We start from the raw sequence: 15373 nt of genomic DNA, 5'->3' as shown, positions 1-15373 counted from the left end.
TCCGATTGAAGAGGTGAGAGGTACCGGCCAAACAGCCTCTTCTCTCCATGAGCTAAGACACTTGAGGTACTACACCTCCCAAGACTGGTGGAGAATTTAGATCAGACTGGTCTAAATATGATTCATGAGATTACTACATGGGAAACGGTAAAAAGTTGCAAGCTTAATAGCGTCCTTGGATCAGATTCACATATACTCGACTGAATATCGGAATGCTGAATGTCATAAAATCTCTGTAAAAGTAGTATAAAACAAAAAGTCTGCTTGGGCTTCGTCTTTGGCAAAACAAAATTCCACTACGTTTGAGCTCTAGTAACATTATGTTGATGGCCACATTGGGGTAGATATGTTTGCTGTTAGGATGGTGCCGATGAATTCTTTCAAATATTTGTACAATGTAACCTCACCCTAAGTTACCAAAGCCAACATTTTGTGCTCTTTGACAGAACATATCTTTAACAATTTTGTATCAAAAATACATAGATTTTTCTCTTTTTTTTGAGTGTTGATTAATTTAAAATTTTATTTGGTATTTTCGTTTTTTTTATGAGACTTTAAATTTTTTTCTTTTAATACCAGCACAATGCATATATAAAAAAAATTATAACTAAACAAATAACAATCAAGTCTCTTCCGTAAAATAAAGCCAATGTAAAAATCATAATTAAAAAAGTGCAAGAGAAACGATTCAAAATAAATGGTAATAATTATTTGTGTTCATTTAAATAATCAAATATTGTGCTTGTTTTAATAACAGAATTTTATACTAAAAAAAATATATCATCACATTCACTACATGGTAGGCAAAATATTGCAAATGATTGGTAATATAAATGTAATTTTTCTTCTTTTTTAACAAAATTATTTACATAGTACAAAACAAAAACTATTAGAAAATAGAATTGATGCTATTATTTGAGGTACTGTTTGATTTTTTTAAATTATTTCAGAAATTTTCGGATGTTTTTTATAAGTTTTGGTTATCTTTTTATTTTAAAATAAAATTTCTTCATATACTGGTGGGTTTTTCTTTTCATTTGTTCTAGTAGTTCAGTTCATGGTACATTATTGGTGGAAAAGAAAGGAAATAAAGGAGTGGCTGGCGGGAGGATGTGTGTGTGTGTGTGGATTTAAATAAGAAATATTTGTATGAGCTTGAATTCAACTAATAACTAAAATATTTTTCATATACATATAATTAAAGATTTGTTTTAAAATTTATAAATAGTTACATACTTTACAAACAATAGTATATTATAATAATGGTTATGTTTAACATCTACTAATAGTTTTCTCACATTTCTCGTTTCATTTCTCCTGATTTATCTTTGTCTTTTATTTTCTCTGTTCGCTTCTTAACTTCTCTCAATTCTTTCTTAATTTGTTCAATATCTAAATAGTAATTTTCTTTAGTTATATTGTTTTTTTCTTCTTGTTGACTTAAACTCGTATATTAACTAGAAAATATGTTCTTAGCCTTTTGTTGCAGTTTTATTTTATTTTAATTATTAACTATTGACTTCCGCTAATGGCTGATATCCGTCTCCGGGCATCATTGCCATTCTGATTGCTGGGTTCTTGTGTCTGTGATTCCAAAGCATTGGGGTCCTTAACATCATTATCGGGATTATCCCAATATTGGCGTTCACCAGAACCGAAGATATTGAAGAATGTACCCGCAATTATGTAAATAAAGGCTGCTATGAAGAATACTTTTTGCCATTGGGCAATTGTTGGCTGTGGGAAATAAAAACAAAGAGTATTATATAAGGGGTTTGGAAATTTCATCATATATTTCCAATATGGCAATACCTGATTGTTAATTAAATTGCCAGCGGCAATGGGGGCCAAAAGACCAGCCAAATTTGCTGAACAATTTGTAATTGCCATTAGGAATCCGGCAAAACGTGGTGTCAAATCCAAATGATTGATTTTGAAACCCGAATAGATACCACCATTCAAACCCACACCAATTGTGAGAATGGCCAATGTAAGAACACGATCACATCCAGTGTAAGAAGCCGCAATAAGGGCCAAACCAGGACCATATTGACCTGTTGAAGGAAGTAGCGTAAATAAATCGATTGAAATCATTTACAATCCATACAATCATATTCGTTGATCTACTTACCAATGGAATTCATTACTTTTCGGGTTTGTGTATGATTGAAACGTTTGGAAGAGATCATCCAATCAGCCACAATGGAAATACTCATGGAAAATATCCACATGGCCAAATAAGGCAACGAAGACAGCAAACCATTCGATTTTAAAGAAAATCTCAAGACCTGTTTCATATATGTTGGTAATTCGGTCATCAAGGTCTCATAACCGTAATTATGACCCATGTGAGCGAAAAGAATTGCATAGAAAGGTAGACATTTGAAGATGGACTTGAAGGGAATTGGAGGACTCTGTAAGAAAGAATGCAACAAATTTTAAGAATTAATCTCTAATAATTTTATGAAGAGCTCGCAATTTTTAAATATGTACCTTGATTTCAGTGGCACCCCACAATGATGTGTTGATATATTTCTTCTCACGTTCATCAATTCTGGGATGTGATGAGGGATCTTCGTAAACCCAAATTATAAAGGCAATTGACCAAATTGTACCCACAGCGCCGAATACATAGAAAATTGAGGGCCAGCCTCCATCAAAACCATATTCAGCCAATAGACCCGATAAGGGCATTGATATAATTGTACCAAATTGAGCTCCAGCATAAACGGCAGCACCCATACGTGATCGTTCATTGGGAGGTATCCATTTGGCCAACAATGCATGGGTACAGGGTACTATGGGACCCTCACCAAGACCTTGAATGAAACGGACAATGCATAAACCCCAGACACCACCTTCGCGAGCAGCAACAGGAACAAGGAAGGCAAATACCGAATTAACAAGCATGCCATAGCCAAGGAAATTCAAAGCACCATATTTTTTGGCCAACATGCCAAAGGGAATCTAAAAGGCAGGTGGGACAAAATGTGTATTAGATTGTGAGTAAATGTGGCAATATGAAAATATACCTGTGTTATGACATAGCCATAGAAGAAAGACGATAGAATGTAACCTTGTAAAGCAGAATTCCAGGCAAATTCACCATCTTGACCGTGATCCTGTAAATATAGAATATTGTATAAAAAATATTTTTTTCACATTTTTACTTCCATTTCATTCTAGTTTTCTACTGAAAATTGCATAAAAATTCTAAAAAAACTCAAAAAGTCAGCTTACTACTTTAAGACAGATCTTGTCTGCTCAAGTACCTCAAATCAGAATTTACTTTTATAATTAAAGATTGTTAATGGTAGGTGTACTATAATATTGGTGGTACCAGACCCTAAATCTATTTAAACAAAATCTACCTTACACCCTTAAATATTTAAATTAAAATTTATTTAACAATTTTCTATATTAAATAGCGAATATCTTTGATAGTTAAGAATATTTCGCTAACTCCAATTCAGTGTTGCCAGTATTGGGTATTTCCCCCCGAATTTGGGGATATTTTTCGTGAATGGGGACGAAATTTCTGAGTTGGGGACATGAGTATTTGGTGGGGAATTTCCATAAATTTGAGGATTTTTGTGGGGATTTTTTTTTCGAGAAATCGTTTTAATCTTTTTTAACAAAATTTTATATCTATAGGAAATTTGGTCAAAATTCTATTTCTAAAGACAATTTTGCCAAAATTTTATTTTTATAGAAAATTTTGTCAAAATTTTATTTCTATAGAAAATTGTGTCAATTTCAATTTATTTCTATAGAAAAATTCGTCAATTTCAATTTATTTCTATAGAAAATTTTGTCAAAATTATTTGTATAGAAAATTTGGTCAACAATTTATTTCTATAGAAAGTTTTGTCAAAATTTTATGTCTATAGAAAATTTTGTCAAAATTTTATATCTATAGAAAATTTTGTCAAAATTTTATTTCTATAGAAAATTTTGTCAAAATTTTATTTCTATAGAAAATTTGGTCAAAAATTTATTTCTATAGAAAATTTTATCAAAATTTTATTTCTATTGACAATTTTGCCAAAATTTTATTTCTATAGAAAATTTTGTCAAAATTTTATATCTATAGAAAATGTCAAAATTTTATATCTATAGAAAATTTTGTCAAAATTTTATTTCTATAGAAAATTTTGTTAAAATTTTATTTCTCAAGCGAAAAATCTACAATTTCTGGTAGAATTCTACCAAATTTTACAACGTGTCGACCACCCAATTTTACTACTTGAACATTTAAAAGTAAATTTTCGTTCCTAAATATGTATAGAACATTTTCTCAAAATTTTATTTCGATATAGAAAATTTTGTCGAGAAGTTTATGTCTGTAGAAAATGAAGTACCTCTTTGAAAAATCTACCAAAACGTCAAAACTTCTACAAATCTACAAAACAATATAAAAAACTACAATTTCCACACAATTTTACTACTTAAAAAAGTTTTTTTTTTCAAAAAAATGTATTGGGGATTTTTGTGAGGAATTTAAATTTAAAATGGGGATTTTTGGGGACAAGAGCCAAAATTATACTGGCAACACTGCCCCCATTTTCTTGAAGCTCCGTTTGTGTTACATTAGTTAACGAACTTTTTCGATTTAAGTTTTCGAGACTGTTATATCCCTTTTCATGGTGGCTATTTCAACAGCTATTTTGATGTTGTTTTTCAGTAACTTTTATTCTTTGAAAACAGTATGAATTCTAACTTTCCTCAAATGTTGCTTATTACCAAAAAAATATTTGCTATATGCTATTAAAACTCACCACTTCTGTGTAGTTGCTGTCCGGACACTCATCGTCCATAACGTCATCGTGCCCATCATTGATAGCCGTATGATTGACCATAGCCACAATAGCGACTGACATATTCGTTCGCATAACATAAGCATTGGCCATGCCCAAGAAAAGCATGAATGTGACAAAGAAGCGAGTTTGGAAAAAACCTGAAATAAAATGAAAATAGAATAAAATTATAAAATTGGTGACTTATACAAAAAAATTTACAATGAACTCAGAAGAAAATTGTATTGAATATTTTTTTTTAGTAAGATATGTCTGCTGGAAATTTTAAAAAGTCTCGAAACATAAAACACATTGCTTTGCTGTGCAAGCTGATTCAAAAGCATTGCTACTACTAGCACTTTAAGTTACAAAATTTATACTTCCTTTGTCAAAAACGAAAAATAAATAGCCAGTATGAAGGTTAGGTATAGTGGCAGCCCGATATTTCAGGTTCACTTAGACTAATCAGTTCATTGTGATACCACAGTGGTGAACTTCTCTCTTATCATTGAGTGCTGCCCGATTCTATGTTGAACTCAATGACAAAGGACCTCCTTTTGATAGCCGAGTCCGAACGGCGTTCCACATTGCAGTGAAACTACTTAGAGAAGCTTTGAAACACTCAGAAATGTCACCAGCATTACTGAGGTGGGATAATCCACCGCTGAAAAACTTTTTGGTGTTTGGTCGAAACTGGGTTCGAATCCACGATCCTGTGTATGCAAGGCGGGCATGCTAACGATTGCACCACGGTGGCTCCTATGAACATATTTCTAGTACTTTAATTTAATTTAATGTTTTGGCACATTTTTTTACTATTTTTAATAACAAATTTTTCTGTGTGTAATATCCTCACTAAATTGTTATAATTACAATTTCTTAAACAAAATTCTCATAACATATTCTGCAATAAGCCTCTATAATCAGATTTTAATACTCCAAAGTCATGGGTTTTGATTCCATTCCCCCCCTGGTGATTAAGAAGTATGACTATGTATTCATCCATATCATTTGTTGGTACTTAGCTGGAATTTCATTCATAGAATATTAACACTTGTTTAACAAAACAAATACATTGTTTGCGTATCTTTTATTATGGTTAATATTTCATAAACATTTAGATAAAAAAGTAGTGTGGTAATAAATTGTGAAAAAAAAATTAAACAAAAACTCACTGGCACTGCTGGTTATGAATTTAACAAATTTATTGTCTTATAAGAAAATTTTCCATAAAAATTGCATGTAATATGGACGATAGCAAAGTGTATACACTAAGAAAAAAATCGGCTTGACTGCAAAAATTTGTCAGAAAGAAATAATTTCTAAACTAGTGGGCAGTGTTAGCAATTAAGAACAGTGTTTTCAAAATGTTACTATATAATGTTGATTCACAATAACAGTTTATTGTGAATTGTTTTTAGAATAAAAAAATATATTGGTGAAAGGCATTGGACAGCTACAAAGATTAATTTTCTAACATTTCGTTTTTATTTTTTTAATTTAACTGGGGATATTTTAAAAACAATCGGTTAATGAATTATTTCATATATATTTTTTTGAAAATGTGGCAAAACAATTCACAATACCATAAGTTAGAAAAAAAACCATTAAAATTTCTAACCCTATGCGAATGTGCGATAAAAACTAACAACAATTTTACCAACTTTAGAGTGTTAAGGTTTTTAAAGCAAATTTTTGGTTTCTGTCCATTCATTTAATTGAATTGAATTTGTTTTGAAATTAAAAAAAAAAAACTCCTTGTCATTCAAAACAATAACAAAAAAACAGAAATGTTGAATAAGCATATATATTTGCCATTAACAAAAATTGCCCTATATACAAATATTGCACAATTAACTCAAAATAATCTTTTGCGTTTTATTATAAACTGAACTCATAACACTTCAGGGCAATTTTTTCCACTTGAAAAATTGTCACTTTTGTTTTTATTTTACTATGAAATTGATAAATAATTGTGTAACTCAGCAAATATCATATAAAACGCTTGTGTAGTATACTTGACTGTAATTTTAAATAACAATTTATCAAAACGAAAGTAAAGACGTCAATGTGTAACAAAACACAAGCTTTTCTTATAGAGAAATAGAATAGCATTTCGCCTTTATGGGGATAATATTTTGATACATAATAATTTAAAAATAAGAAAGTTAATTTGTAAGCTTCAACTTGCTAACTTTGGAAGTGTACTAAATAAAGTTGTCCATTGCATTTACGAAGAGTCCGTACTCGGATACTTTTTCGTACAAATTTTGATCTCAAGGATCATTTGACAATTATATGGAACGTGGGGTATTCGTTGGTATGTCCACTTGCATAAAAAGGTAGGTTCCTTATCAGAAATGTTATAGGTCTTCATTTATTGATGTAAGATACGTTTCCTTTGTCCCCTTTGAGATGTTCAGAGGAAATGAGTAATTTGTATATATATATATAGAATAATAAAAATGATAATTAAAGTTACTAATTGGCATGATCATTCGATATATCTATCTGGTTTATAAAAAAATGATTTTGATACTACCCCAGGTTTCCCGCTAGCATGAATTCAATGACCCCTCAATTGCATAGCCTCCGTATGATTATCGATCACTTTCGTTTAAATTCAATTGAATCTTATTTTTACGTATCTCGGCGATCGCGTCTATTTATTCTATTCTTTCATTAAGCATGTGACTGTATTGCCCAACAAAAAATATATAGAAAAGTTCAAAAGAAAATGAATGAAAAATTAACAATTAAATTAGAATGCATTAAATATATGTCAAAAATGTACTAAGTCATTTTAATACATTCGTACTAAAAGTCAATGGGATCTATTCAGAACGATCATATTAATTTTCAAAACCAAATTTTTTTTTGGAGAGCCATATAAAAAAACGTTTGCGCAAATAATAAAATGTAACAGTTAGTACACAGTAAACGTCCAAAACTAATTGATGCATTTCAGATTTCAATAACTACTAATTGATATTATCATTTCCGTTATTGAAGCAATTTCAAATCATTTTTTTCTGTGTTTGGATGCTATTTAAACTGACATAATGGCCTGGGGGAACAAATTTCATATATTTTTAGAATTTTATTAAATTCCTTTATTAAATTCCAAACTTTTTTTCACTTTAAATAGAAAAACATTAATTGGTTAAATTAATTTTTACATCAATTTAAAAAAAAAGTACATATTTTATTTCTTAAATAAATGGCTTAATTTTTTCATATACAGTGAAACCTTTCATACTTAGGCACACATTCAAATCTACCTCTCTAAAGTAGACAAGTTTCCTGAGACGTTAAAATTAACCTCTATTACTTCCTAAATATGTACAAAATTTTTTGACTAATGCCGATGTCCACTTCTGAGTGGTTTCACTATATCCTATTCACAATTGGACTTGGTCAATTCTTCCTATGCAACGGTTATTAGTTTGTACAAAGCACGTGTAATGAAAACTAACACCAACTAATTATGCAAAATTAAGAGTATGAAAAATATGCATATTTTTCTGTTTTAATTAAATTAAATCATAAAAATTGACACCTACTTTTCGGTTTGGTTTCCTCAAAGATCTCATTAAAACTGTTTTGATCCCACACAAGGACGTGACCGTTACGTTCACGATTCTGTGATTGTTGACGTGGTACAGTCATTTTTGTTAGGTTTTTTTATTTTAATTTCCTCAAGGGAATATTGTTATCTGATTGCGTTATGCTTAACTTATGTTTAAAATATAAACACTTAAATAATATTTATTTGTTGATTACAAAAGATTTTCTTGGCAGGTGATCACTTTAGGATATAAGGGCGTTTTCAAAACACTACGTTTTTTTTTTTAATTTTTTTCTTTTGCTTGTGTCAAAGTAGGTTTAACACTTTTTACGCACACGTTTAAACCATTTCATGTTCTACCGAGAATTTTTCGAATTTTTCAACATTTCATTAATGTATTATGTGTATAAATTTTTTTACAAAATATTTTATTTTGTATGGGTTTTGACTTTTTACACTATCACTATCCCGTTAAGCGGTTTAAAGTCAACTGATTTCATTTAGTGCGCAAGAATTTCATAAATGCTGATTTCGAGTATTTTCCTATATTCTATTGCTTAGCGCTGTCTCCTCCTGTCTTCTATTCCACTATATGCTTTTCTCTTTTGAAAAGTGAGGGTTTCATTTTGCAGCAAGCAGTTTTTGTTGGACCCGGTTTATAAGTTGGTTGATGGTATTCGTTGTAAATTGAGTACTACTACGGAAATGGTTTTATGTCTGTTTTTTTTGTTCACTTGATCACTTTTCTCACCAAAACAATTTTCAAAAAAGATACCTAAGCAAAATGCATTGTTGTTCGTCCTATATAATTTCGTTTGTATTTGGCGCGCTTCTTACGTCCAACAGATCGACGGTATATCTGTTATGGCATTTTTTATCGTTTTTTGCATATTTTGTATATGTATGTGTGTAAAACCCCTGTCTAGATCGGTGAGTGTGTGTGTTATGTGTCTCTCTCCCTCTCTGTATGTAGTTCTTTACTTACGCTCATTGTTTTTGTAAGAGGTTCTTGGGAAGGGTTGTTGCTTTGTTTTCCTCTTTGTAGGTTTTGTTGTTTTTACACTAAAGCTTTTGCCTGGGCTCTAGGGTGAGATAAGTATCTGGAGAAAACTGTTATTTATCTTTATCATTGCCACTCTGATTTTGAAAATGATTTCATATGGACCGTACTAAGGGAGACTTTGACTCTTAAGAATTCCATTATATTTTAATACACAAGTGATTTTGTGCAAAGTTCATTGTATGAACGGTACACCGAAAAAAGTGAACGATTTAATATCTTCATATTTAATTGTGATATAGGAAATGTAATAAAAAAATAATTAAATTAAAATTAAATGATTTATCAAGCAAATAAAAAGTAAATAACTCTTTTTTTATTATATATTTATTCGAACTTTATCAATATATAATAAAAAAGATTTATTTAGAGGCCTGGAGCTTGATAAATCATTTAATTAATTTTAATTTAATTTTTTTTTTTATTTTTATTACATTTTATACATCAAATGAAAACTAATAAAACAATAATAATATTTTTTATTATCTAATATTGTCATCATTGTAATGGAGCCACCGTGGTGCAATGGTTAGCATGCCCGCCTTGCATACACAAGTCTGTGGGTTCGTTTCCTGTTTCGACCGAACACCAAAAAGTTTTTCAGCGGTGGATTATCCCAACTCAGTAATGCTGGTGACATTTCTGAGTATTTCAAAGCTTCTCTAAGTGGTTTCACTGCAATGTGGAACGCCGTTCGGACTCGGCTATAAAAAGGAGGTCCCTTGTAATTGAGCTTAACATGGAATCGGGCAGCACTCAGTAAGAGAGAAGTTCGTCATTGTGGTATCACAATGGACTGAATAGTCTAAGTGACCCTGATACATCGGGCTGCCACTTAACCTAGCCTAATCTATCACTGTAATGATGGACTTTTTTCGTGTCTGTGACAATCTTCAATATTAGAGGTGAGCTCGTTACTGAAATTTCACTCACATTCACGAAGCAAAATGTTTATTAACGCACGCTCACGCACGATTCGTGTGCAAGCAAATCCCACTCACGCACATTCACGAAATGAAAACCAGTACTTACGCACGCTCACGCACGAACTACTTTTAAAGACTCACGGTCACGCACGATTCACGACAATTCACGTTATCCACGACAAATTCACGAGACTCACGACATTTTCAGATCAGCAGAGGTAACAAAATTAAAAAAATATAATATAGTTCGAGAGGTAAATTAATTTCAGTTAACATATGAGTATGAATTAAATTTTTTCGTGAGCATGATTTTGCAGAAATTTTATTCAGGCACATTTACGAACCGATTTTATTTCTCACGCACGACATATTTATTTTAGTCCCATTCACGAGAGTTGCTTTGGATTTTGTTCACGACTCACGTGATTCACGTGTGTCACGAGAATTTCGTGTCACGCGCACACCTCTATTCAATATATGCTTCTTAAAATTTTTACACTCGAAAATTTATGTTATTTGAAACTTGTGATAGATTTCGTTTGGATTTGGTACTTTTACAATAGTTTAGCAGAATTCTACCAACACATTTGTTTCCATGAACACCATAAACCATGGGGCGTATGATTGACATTTACAATTCTTTAACATACGTCATAGTGAACTCAATAGTATAGGGTGGCGTATGGTGGTTACTATTAATAATATCTGAACAATCATACGCCACTTTGAACCAATGGATCAATAATATGAGTCAAAGATTAAAAACCTGCCAAAATTTGAAATTATTCTTTTCGACAGCTGAAATTTCACTTTTGCAAATCTCGCAAATAGAGAGATTTTGAGCATAGTGTGAATTATTATGGATTTTTTTTCGACATACGAGTATGTCGCTCTTGAAATAAGATAAGCAATGGTGTAATATATTTGTTTCTGGTTATTTCTAAGCCAAGTGATTCAAAATTCTTTTAAATTTCTTTAATAAGTAATTTGTATCTAGGGAAAAATTTGATGGTAATAAATAATATTTGTTTTTAATACTACATCACATCGCTATGATCATCTCATACAACAATTATTTCTTTTTTTCTTTGCCAAAATCGAAAATGTTTACCCACATTTGTGTAGTGATATTAGCGAAATGTGCACCATATGCTTACCGCCTCGCTGCCCACCTATGTCTATTAAATCCAATGACTATACAAAGTACTAGTAAAACCCATTAGCTTCTGTGTGCGTAGATTCTTTACCAAAAAATGAGGAATCAACTGATGTTAATGGACTTTCATTTCAAAGTTCACTAAAAATAAATGTTTAGCTCAAATACAATATAAGATAGAATGAAAATCGAAAATAATGATCTCGTGACTTGGTGTCGGTCGGTAATGGGCTTACACGTAATTTTTATGATTTAGGAAGTTGATGGAAACGTAATTTTTTCTTCAAGTTTTTTAGTTCGAATTAGTCTATTTTTATAATGACCTCTTTTTGTTGTTGTTATTATTTTTATTATATTTGATTTTAATCAAAATAATGAATTCCTCTAAAATAAAAAAAAAAAAATAGAAATCTTCCTATATGGCCAATATTGCTAGGAAATGCATTTTAAATATATTTGTATTCTATAAATTTTTCAAAAAATATCGATAGGAAAAAATTTACTGGGCGTGTGTTAGCCTTAACCTTCAGGTGCCAAATTAAATCATGTGCTCTGTCAATTAATTATAAAAATTTTCCCAAAATCTTTTGATTTTGTGATTTTTCCTATAGGCAAAATATTGCAATATTGCCATTGGGCTATTTCAGACATATTGGCGAAACGGAAATGATTTTTTTGTTGGTTTTCTATGATGTGGACATATAAAGTCAAATTTAAATTGACTATAAAATTGATGTACAGTGTTTCTTTATTTTTTTTCTCTTCTATTTCTAAATATTTTATAATTTCGCTATAATTGAATGTACTTGTATAAATATAAACTATGGCTCATCAAGCAAATTAGTATTGCATGATGTATAATAAAAACTATCTTAACTTTTGCTAAAGAAAGTATCGAACATTTTTTTTTGGCAAATAAATGTTTTCTTGTTTCATTAAATAACAAGAAAATAGAAGATTATTGTGATTGTAATTAGAATGAAATGCATAAAAGTCATGAAAAAAGTGAGGGTGGGCCATTCATTGTCTAGACGAAGAAAAAAATTTTTTTGTATAAGAAAATAAATAAAATTATACACATAAAAGAAAATAGCTATGATTATGGGGGCACTTTTTAGAAAACCAACATCGGTAGTTTAAAATACATAAATTTAGGACATTTTTAGTTATTAAAAATGAATTAATAAATTAAGTTAATTAAGTGGAACCAAAATTGAGGAACATTTTTTCTTTACACAGAGAAGGATTATGATTACCTTCAAGAGAAAAATGTTATTTTTTAGATGGGTAACACTGAACATTTTTGCGCCAAAAATTTTTGTTTTTCGGCAAGCATTTTATGTTTTTTTTTAGATTCATAATTTCCGAGAAAATAACATGGTTGTGACAAACATGTTACATGTTCCCAATCCAAAAATAACATTTTGCTCTTGAAACATATTTGAGGTAGGTTAGGTTAGGTGGCAGCCCGAAGTATCAGGCTCACTTAGACTATTCAGTCCATTGTGATACCACACTGAGTGCTGCCCGATTCCATGTTAAGCTCAATGACAAGGGATCTCCTTTTTATAGCCGAGCCGGAACGGCGTTCCACATTGCAGTGAAACTACTTAGAGAAGCTTTGAAACCCTCAGAAATGTTACCAACATTACCGAGGTGAGATTATCCCACCGCTGAAAAACTTTTTGATGTTCGGTCGAAGCAAGAATCGAACCCACGACCTTGTGTATGCAAGGCGGGCATGCTAACCATTGCACCACGGTGGCTGAGGTAATCATATTCCTTCTCTGGGTGAAGGATTTTCAAAGAGCCTATATAAAATGGCGATTATCAATTATCTTATGACTATACAAAACTTGATGTGGATCGAATTGAAGATTTTTAGGAAGTCAAATTTAGAAATAATCTTATATAGGGTCTATAAACCTACATGCAAAGTAAATTTCATTGAAATTGAGTCAACGAAATTTTTGTAGTGTGACTTTTTATAAAATAAAAATTTTTGTAGTGTGACTTTTTATGTTAACAATTTTTATGTTTATTTTTCTTTTGTAAATTGAAACGATTTTATTTTCATTCAGACATGTGCTCACTAACAAACAATTGCAAGTGACTGTTACCACATTTTGTATGGCAGCCAGATGAAATGCTTTGGGTGAACGTTAATAAAAAAATGTAGATAGAATTCTTAAATAGTGCCATAGTGATGTGTGGGTATGTGTCTTGTGGCTCACGTGTATCTCGGCTGATAGAGAAAAAAAATGTGATACGATTCCTATTTAAATGCTATGAACGTTGTCATTCGGACTTTCATTCACATGTTTTGGTGTTGGATGTACCATAGATAAGATGTACTGAGATAAGAATCGAACTAATGAGGTCTGTTTTTGCATTGTGCATAGATTTCTCATAATGAATATACACGCAAAAAAAATGCTAAACTCAAAAATGAAATTTTAGGCAAACGACATTTGTCTTGAGGGAATTTCGTTAGTATACCGTCCCTGCAGTTTTACCATATGTTTTTAAGGTAAAGAAAACGTAGACATTTTTATTTGCCAAAAAACCATGTGCGTCTTATACACTAATAGAAAAAGTTTCGTTATATTAACGAAATGTGTCGTTAAAAATCAGCCAATGAAACAAATTCGTTAATACAACGAATTTTTTCGTTAATATAACGAATTTTCTGTCAATCAACGTAACGTTTCGTACTATTAACGAATATTTTCATGGTATTAATAAAAATGTTTCGTTATATCAATGAAAATGTGTCGTTGGCTGACTTTTAATGAAATTTCTTTGTGTGTAGCTAGAAAAAATATCGATGAAGATAAATCAAACTTGTAAACAATCATAATACAGAAAAAAATATCACCAACATTTTTCCATTTAAAATTTTAATTGAATTTTTTAAAAATATTCGATCAAAAACTTAATTGGTTCAACAAATTTTTTTAATTGAAATAAAAAATCAATCACAAAAATTAATGGGATCAATTAATTTTGTTATTATTGGAACATTTAATTTTTTATCGACTATGGTAATTGATATTATCACTTCCGCGATTGAAGACATTTCAATTAAAAATTAATTGGATGAATCAATTTCGTGATTGAAGACAAAATATATTTTATTCTGAGAACCACGAATGCTAGAGGATTTCAAGAATCCTCTACAAAATGCATTATTCCAACCGGGAATTTCCTTTGTCTGAAACTTTGTTTCGGAGCAAAGTATTCTGTTTTTTTGTGTGTGTAGGGCATATGATCTACTATTAGTCATGCTATGTAACATTTTATATGGTTTAACAACACATGGCAACAGTGAATTACCCGTGATGGGTGTTTCCAACTCATCGGTGAGTGGTATACCCCCTTGTAAATTTCCTCTCATTGCGGCTTCTATGGGTGTTAATTGAATTAAATTTCAATTTATTTACACCAAACGTCAGGCAAATATGCACTTCATGTGGTTGAATAGTAATAATTAAACTCATATAAGACTAGACTACATTTACGTTATTACTATTTGCACATTGTATGTGTGGCATATTATTGGACACTTTTTGTGAATGTGTAAATTACCTCACATCAACAAAAAAAATTACTGTCCATCTGATACCTCTCACCGCCCCTCAATAGAACTGCTTTGAAAAAATGTAAAAAGAATTAAGCTCGTGACACTTTCATTCGTAAATAAATAAAAGTTTAATGACAGTCTATTTCATTGCCAAGCAAAAGTATTGCAACGTAATCTTTAGGTTTTTGCATTCTGTTGAAATAGTTGGAACTTGTAAAATTAGAAAACGAAAAACAAAAAAAAAAAACAAATAATGGCGTAAGCAACTAAACCAAGACAATCGT

General features: G+C 30.8%; 1 protein-coding gene across 3 annotated transcripts in view; it reads right to left on the bottom strand.

Moving 5' to 3' along the window:
• Positions 1–963: 963 nt before the first annotated feature.
• Positions 964–15373, bottom strand: part of Picot (putative inorganic phosphate cotransporter protein picot) — a 55087-nt gene continuing 40677 nt past the window's right edge. For 2 of the 3 annotated variants that reach the window (XM_075310309.1, XM_075310310.1), the window contains 6 exons: positions 4779–4957; positions 3033–3122; positions 2494–2967; positions 2132–2414; positions 1813–2054; positions 964–1737 (listed from right to left, as the gene is read on the bottom strand). In XM_075310309.1, coding sequence (XP_075166424.1) covers positions 1513–1737; positions 1813–2054; positions 2132–2414; positions 2494–2967; positions 3033–3122; positions 4779–4957 — 1493 coding nt within the window. In that variant the 3' untranslated portion in view covers positions 964–1512. Of the gene's footprint in view, positions 1738–1812; positions 2055–2131; positions 2415–2493; positions 2968–3032; positions 3123–4778; positions 4958–8359; positions 8847–15373 lie in introns of those variants that run through there. The other variant, XM_075310308.1, reaches the window with a different exon arrangement.

The sequence above is a fragment of the Haematobia irritans genome, chromosome 5 (assembly GCF_050003625.1).
Source record: "Haematobia irritans isolate KBUSLIRL chromosome 5, ASM5000362v1, whole genome shotgun sequence".
Taxonomy (NCBI): Eukaryota; Metazoa; Arthropoda; class Insecta; order Diptera; family Muscidae; genus Haematobia; species Haematobia irritans.
The sequence above is the reverse complement of the archived record's forward strand: the minus strand, read 5'-3'. Positions and strand labels throughout refer to the sequence as shown.